The following is a 7,315-nucleotide window of genomic DNA, read 5'->3' as shown; positions in this document are numbered from 1 at the left end:
ACTTTCGTTGGTCCGCAATACGTATTTTGAGTTTTAAGGGCTACTTTTTTTTTAGACAAGCTAATTAAAAACGAGTAAATAAGATTTCTACCAACAGCAGGTAAAGACGCAAACAGCTTGTAAGCTTGCATTCGACTCTTTCTAGACGTTTAATGTTTCACATGTTGCATTGAGATTACGTGTAAGAAACAGGCTTGTGCTACAATATGAGGCCCAAAGGCCAAAAAATTATAATTTCACAGCAAGCTTAGCATTTTTTAGAGAGGCTCGTCTTGACTGCTGTTTTTTTTTTTTCTAAACACCGCACACAGTTGTCCGTCTCATAATGTCGTGCACAATCTTTTTTTTTTGTCATGTATGAATTGCACACTTCTCCTAGGTAGTCAAGGGAAATGACCAGAGTTTAGAGATGAAGCACAGTGTCATCTGCAGCTGGTGATGAAATCTTCATTTTCTGTTCTACATTTGTCTCAACATGTCTCAATACACTAAACATAACTAGCCACCGTTTGTGGCTAGCGTAGTCAATACTTTGCAATGTCTGAAGACCGTTGGTGTGAATGTGTCTTTAACTAATACCAACTGATGTGCCTTGTGAAAGAAACTTTATTTGCAATAGAGTTTTTGTATCATTTGTACAAGGTAAAAAAAACACACTTGTTGTACATGATTCTTCTATAAAGTTAAATCTGCTTCATGACTTTAACTTCAAGTCAAATTATGCTCTATGCAAACCATGAGAAAGTTTGTTTGAAAGGATATCAAAATTATGCAACTCAGTTGGGGTTAAACAGGCCTGAACGATATTTTGATGAGGCAATGTTCACAATTTTGTAATAAAGCATTTTATAGCACTTTTAGGTGTGTTTGCTCAATAATTTCTGTTCCTCTTATATCGAGGATGTGTACCAAACATGATGAGGAAGCTCATGTTAGAGTAAGATTGCTTCAAAAGCATCATTTCTCTTTTCTGTGCGAAAAGACATTCTCGCATTATCCTTTTAAAATTCTGTTCCTGTGGGTCAGCAGTTATGTTCAGGTCATAGCCTGCTTGTTATGAGTGCAAAAAATTACAGCGAAACTGCTTAAATTTGATATAACAGGTGCCTACATTACACTGTGTGAATAGCTGAGTATACTGTATCTAACCTCTTGCTGACCTCTGCTACACCGCCTGGATCAGCCTGCAGGTGCTGATCAGATGTCTCAGTCAGCATGTAAAGGCTCTGCTTGTTCTTAACCTCTGCCCATTAGACTCGGGTACTTTCTCTGGACACAAACAGACTAAATTAACCCTTATTCCACAGTTAAAATATTAAAAAATGTTCCTGAATTTGCTTTAACCATGGCTGAATTAACCCACTGGGGGTCCCTGGGGCTAAAATAAGCTGCACTGACCCATTGTTCTGTTGCACTCTGTCACTGTCAAGTATGCATAAAGAACAGTTTACAAAGCAGACCACACATGGCAGATTAATTATATTTTGCCTGGAGCCCAAGAAACCACGACTGGAATTTTACCTGCCCCTAGGTTTGCTCTGTGTTTGAGAGAATTTAATTAACTACACACTAAAGTAATTTAGAGATATGCATATGCAATAAGAACAATCTCAACAAACTAAATATTATTATACTACTGTTAACACATATTGACATGGTGCATATTAGTAAACTAGGCACGCTGGTGACTGTATGAGTAAAGCTGGACCTGAACTGATGATTGTTAAAGACATACATTTTAATTTTATTTTTTATAGTTGGTTATAAAACATATCCTCATTTTTGTGATATTCAGCCATGCAGACAGTTTTATTCGCCCAGAATTTCAGGCATCCTTCTCTTTATAATTATTATTTTATTGTCCTTTGTATTGGATAGTGTACAATAATAATAGCATAGATTCAAACTAAAAAAAACAAACCTTGCATGCATTTTTACCACTGCAGACCATAATATTTCTTATGGTTCTTATGGTTTAACTTATATAAATGATCTGAATTATGTCATTTAATATCATTAAAACGTCTCTGTCGTCCTGTTACTGGTAATTTGATTAAACACAAATGTATTTGGAAATATGGACCATGTAAATTGGTGCTATGAGAAGACAAATCTGGTTATAATAAAGTAGATTATGCTGTTCTTTAGTTTGCATATTACCAGACTAATTTGCCAGTCAATGAAATTACTCTTAACCAGTCAACCTGAAATGAATGTGGGCCCCTCTGGGACCTTCAGCCAGGGGTCTGTGTTTGGTTATCAGCCCTTAAAAATTGAACTATGAGATATGACACATTAATGCAACAAAATCCTGTAAATAATAACTGTTTTGATAATATAATAATATGTTGAAGTCAGCAACACTGCCACACTAAATATCCTATGTGTGAAATGGGCTGTCTGAAGTTAAGGAGGAACAAGTGCAAAGGGAAAGCCCCGCGATATCTTTCTCCTCTTAATGTGAGTCCAATGCACACACAGGCTCGGCTCGGCTCGGCTCGGCTCCTTCCCCACATAATAACCATAAATTTTCTCCCTTAGGTTGCCTGCTGGTTGACCAGTTTCTTCACCATCATCTGTGGGGAAGAAGAAAGCCGCCGCAGCACCAGCAGCAGCCTCCTCTCTTTACTTACTCTTCCCCCAGCAGCAGTGAGTGAGCTTCGGCTTCTCCTGTCTCTACAAGCAGCCTCAACACAACCAACAAAACAAACATGTCGACAGGGAGGAAAATACCGCTCAGGTAAAACACACACCGACTGTAAATGTGTGTTATCTAACGCCAAGCGTGATGCTGTGTTCAGTCAGTTAGCCTTGCCTTGTATTCGCAGCTGTATTTAGCTGTTTTTTTTTTTTAATTCACAGTGTTGTGCTGTTGTGGTAAACTGTCAGTAGGAGGTGCAGGGCGACAAGGAGCAGTGAGCGGTTTGAACCGTTTTTTCAACCGTTACATCAAACTGCTAACAGCCGTTAGACGCCGTTTGTTCGCCCCGTTACGATGCTAACTACGGCTAGCAGGAGAGAAAGGGTGGGTGCATCAGTTGACTGGGAAGCAAGAATTGCCGTAACACCTATAACAACCTGTGGTTATTAAATGACAAAATATCGTCAGGTTGGCGTGAAAAAAGCGGGAAAAGGTTTGTTTTAAATAGGTTAATTAATTATATAATTTGACATTTGCTATAAAGTTAAAGTTCAGCATCAAGTGTTTTATATATTTTAATAATTAAAAAAAATTAATTGCAATTATTAACATATATTAGGAACTGTGAAATATGAAAAAAAAAATAGCAGGATAATGTTTAATAATGTACTATGTGTCTTTAATTCAAACATTAGCCCAGAGTTTCACTATTTTCTGTTTCATGAGCAGAACATAATGCAATGTTGGCATGCAGCTAGTGTCTTGTTGACATTTTCAGTAATGTTAAGTGAATGGTGCGTTCACTTGACTTGTGGAAAACTTTTTTTATTATTCTCCATAGTCCACGAGTCTTGTCAGTGTGTAAAAGCAATTGAGCAAGTTATTTTTTACATTTTTAAAATTGCTTTCGTCAAAACCAATTCTCAGAATTGCTACACTGCATCTCAACATAAGCAGATTCAGTCGGAGACTCTTGCAGCTCTACTGCAAAAAGGATGTTATTAATAACTATGATGGACACTTTTACACAACTTGCACTCTGCTTAGTGCACAATGAGAGAGAGTTAATGTGTATATTTTTCTTCTATGCCATCTATCTATCTATCTATCTATCTATCTATCTATCTATCTATCAATCACATGGTCATGACTAACAGAGAAACCACAAACAACTTAATGCTTCAGAAGTAATATAGGAGCAGGTATGTTTTGGCCAAGGAGTAAAAATTAGTTTAAAGTGTGAACCTCAGGAGAGTGACGAAAGATAGAAAACATCTATCTTTCAGTTTCAGGGGCCTAGTATTGTGCATGCTGGCTCACTTGCTGTTACTTACTGGGACACTTCAATAGAACAGAGCCAATGTTAGTTATTCTTAACACCTGTGCTTTGCTTACTATGAGAACCCTATTTGCATAGTTTGCGTGTTGCTATTGAAAGAGTCATGTCACCATAGCACCAGTCCTGCACCCAGGAACTGACAGGTTGTTGTTCAGAGCATCTCAGGTCTCTGAGGCCAGTGGAGGGAGGCTAGAATCAGAGTAATATGGTCATAGTCTATTGTGGGTGTTGATTTAAAGATGACAAAGATGCAGGTGAGCAGTTACCACCGACATCTGAACACAATAAATACTTAACAACATCAATGAAATTTAAGTTACACTTAATTACATATTCTCAATGATAGTAAACTAGGATTGGAGTGTGATGCAGAGATGGCTGTTTATACATTTGTTATTTTACTTTACATGTACATTTTGATTTAAATGAATAGCACCTAATGTGGGGAACAAGAAGTAGGTCCAGTGATTGTATCAGGGAGAACATGGTTCCCCGACAGGCCACCTCTTGGCAGCACCACTAGGATGATAAGCTTATATTGCTAAATCTCCCATAAAACCCTAAGTTGTGAAATTATGGTTGTTATTAATTATTTTAAAGTAATTTGCTATTACTCCAGTTTAGATTAAGATAGTTTTAGATGTTTTCTGATCCTGCGAGAGTGTTTAATGTTTGCATACAGTGACAAAACTTGAACATTTTATTGAACGCATAATAAAACGACACAAAATACATATAACATATACATGAACACGCAAGAGATGCTTATGCAATATGTTAGGCTTAATCTAGCATGTAATCATGTCCAGTCTATTTCAATGTCATGAAATCATTCTTCCCCCTTAAGAGGATTTAATTCTGATTAAATTCGGTATCAATGAATCTTGATACATAGCATCAAGTGTACTACAGTTAGAATAAAAGTACAACAAAAAATATGAATAAAACATGATAGTTTCCATTGTGATCAGTTGACAAAATATGAAAAATGCAGATTTTTCTATATATAACTCAAACTGTTTAAGATTTACAATATGCACCTTCTTTCCCATTGGCCTCAAATGCAGCATAGAAAGCTTTACAATAATTGGAACATGTATAGCCAATCATATGCCTACAAGACACTGAGGCCCACCCACTTCCTCCACCAACCAGTCAGTGTTGGCCAAAGTGCAGCTCCAGTTCCTGTAGTCAAAAAGCACATTGCTTTGACAGAGAGGAGGAAGCTGTTGAGCATTTTAATCATCTGGTTAGACTGCTGGGTTTTTCTAAAAAATGAAGCCAACCGCACGGTAAGATCCAAATGATTATACCCACCTGTGTTTCCATGGGGAACAAATCTACTCTTGTGATTGTCTTTAAAAAAAACAAACATGTGCTGCCAGTCTGTCAATAGGTTGATTGAACATGCTGCAAGAAAGCGTGTGTCAGAGTTTAAGGCTTCAGGATGTCTGGATGTGTTAATACGGATCATGTAAAAGTCAAACCACTGCCCAGGAGTGCAGTTATTTCTCGACTAGGCATTCAGCACATTTGTGTCTTGTGCTACGAAGACTCGTGTTGTCAGGTGTAGACTTTGACCACTACGATATCTCGTTGGAGATGGAAGGGTCATGGAGGGGAAAACATTCAAAACAATTCAAAGAGAATCCAGTTTTTCCTGTCTTGACACATCAACTGATTTTACCCTAAAGCTTTTGGCTGGCATGTCTGTACTTGAGAACACTGACAAATCATTTGTGTGGAGAATGATAATCCTTTATTTTGATCGTGCCTGCTTTTCATTTGACTAATCCCCATCTGAATAGGGCCAGAATAAGCTGTCATTAGCAGTTTTATATTTCTCACTGCAAGCTAAGGAAATGATCTCTCCCAAAGGAATAAAAAAGCATACATTAGACTTAGTTATGATCTCATACATTTGCAATTGTACGGTGATTTTGCAGCTTGTGTTGAACACGTGTTGACTGTACAGAGGAGATCAGGTAACAGAGTCGTCCCTCATCATAGATTCATTCATTTAATTCAACAAAATCTGAAACAGATGATTTTCTGTATCACAGCAGATTGTTTGTGTCTTCTTTTTGTGCAGAGTTGGTGAGTGGGAGTTTGCATAATACAATATGTTTCTGTCTCCCCACAGTGAAAACACGCTCTTTGGGATGGGAAATCCCTTGCTCGACATTTCAGCTGTTGTGGACAAAGATTTCCTTGACAAGTAAGGCCGAGTGGCTCATTTCTTCCCCACTGACTATTTCACATTTCTGTGTCCTAAAACACACCGGCGTTATTTCTTTCCTCTTTTTTTGTCGTCTTTCTTTAAAGGTTTGGACTGAAGCCTAATGACCAGATCCTCGCTGAAGACAAACACAAAGCCTTGTGAGTCAAAACTTCACCGGGACAGCACGTGCTTCTGTAGTGTAACGTGCAGAGTCTTTTTAAAATTATGTGGAACCAAATAAGGGGTACACTGGTCATTCATACTACTACCATCTTGACACTCAAGCTGTGCTCAAAATAGCAAAGCTATAAATCAAGCCTCTGTAACTGGGAGCCTCAGAACTGGACCCACCCACATTCTTCCCATACTAAATTTGTTCCAAACTTTACCAAGATGGTCTGAATTTACTACTGCTCGACTAGCTCTACATAGATATTTGAACTGCATGCCATTAGATTGACACAAAATGAATGAATAGTTAGTATTTATTCAGAGAAGGGTACCCTCCCTCCTTCACACTGCAAGCGGCTACATCAGTAATATTATATCCTTCCTCGAAAACGTGGTCGGGGGCTCCCTGAATGTAATACTCCAATCTTTTGAACTGCACCTGGAGGTAAACTTAGACTGTAAACAACAGAAACTAGCTAAAATGAAAGGCCTTAATTATTGACTGATTTTACGCTGCCCTCTTCCCTCTGTTTGACAGCGTGCAGATGGTCTGTGTTCATCTTAGCGCAGACATAAAAAAAGTTCACCATCTGTAAGTAAGATGACAGTGTTTGAGTTTTCTTTGAAGTCTGAAACAAGCGATTTTAACATTCATGAGTAGATAACATAGTCCATATCTGGGATATGTAATCGTTTGTTTAGTGCTAGTTACATTATAAATGAGATTGTACATGTTTGATTTGTTAATTAGCACTGAATAATCTTTAATAATTACCTTGCCAGCAAATGACACAAGACTCCCTGGAGCTTGTAAACCGTGGCCTTGGGTTTTCATGAATTTTATGAGGCACATTTCACACCAGGCTGAATGTCTGTCTTTTGTTTTAGGGATTAATCATTATTGTTTATTACCAGGTAGGTTTTTATATAAAAGGAGTTTTCC

General features: G+C 37.8%; 1 protein-coding gene across 3 annotated transcripts in view; it reads left to right on the top strand.

Annotated features, from left to right (window-relative positions):
* The first annotated feature begins 2,391 nt into the window (after positions 1-2,391).
* LOC104931469 (adenosine kinase) overlaps positions 2,392-7,315 on the top strand; it is a 104,155-nt gene continuing 99,231 nt past the window's right edge. The window contains exons 1-4 of one of the 3 annotated variants that reach the window (XM_010746517.3): positions 2,392-2,460; positions 2,542-2,740; positions 6,124-6,198; positions 6,306-6,359. In XM_010746517.3, the coding sequence (XP_010744819.1) occupies positions 2,712-2,740; positions 6,124-6,198; positions 6,306-6,359 (158 nt within the window). In that variant the 5' untranslated portion in view covers positions 2,392-2,460; positions 2,542-2,711. The other 2 variants (XM_027289291.1, XM_010746594.3) reach the window with 2 other exon arrangements.

Source organism: Larimichthys crocea, chromosome XVI (assembly GCF_000972845.2).
Source record: "Larimichthys crocea isolate SSNF chromosome XVI, L_crocea_2.0, whole genome shotgun sequence".
Taxonomy (NCBI): Eukaryota; Metazoa; Chordata; class Actinopteri; family Sciaenidae; genus Larimichthys; species Larimichthys crocea.
This window is presented reverse-complemented; position numbering and strand designations above follow the sequence as displayed.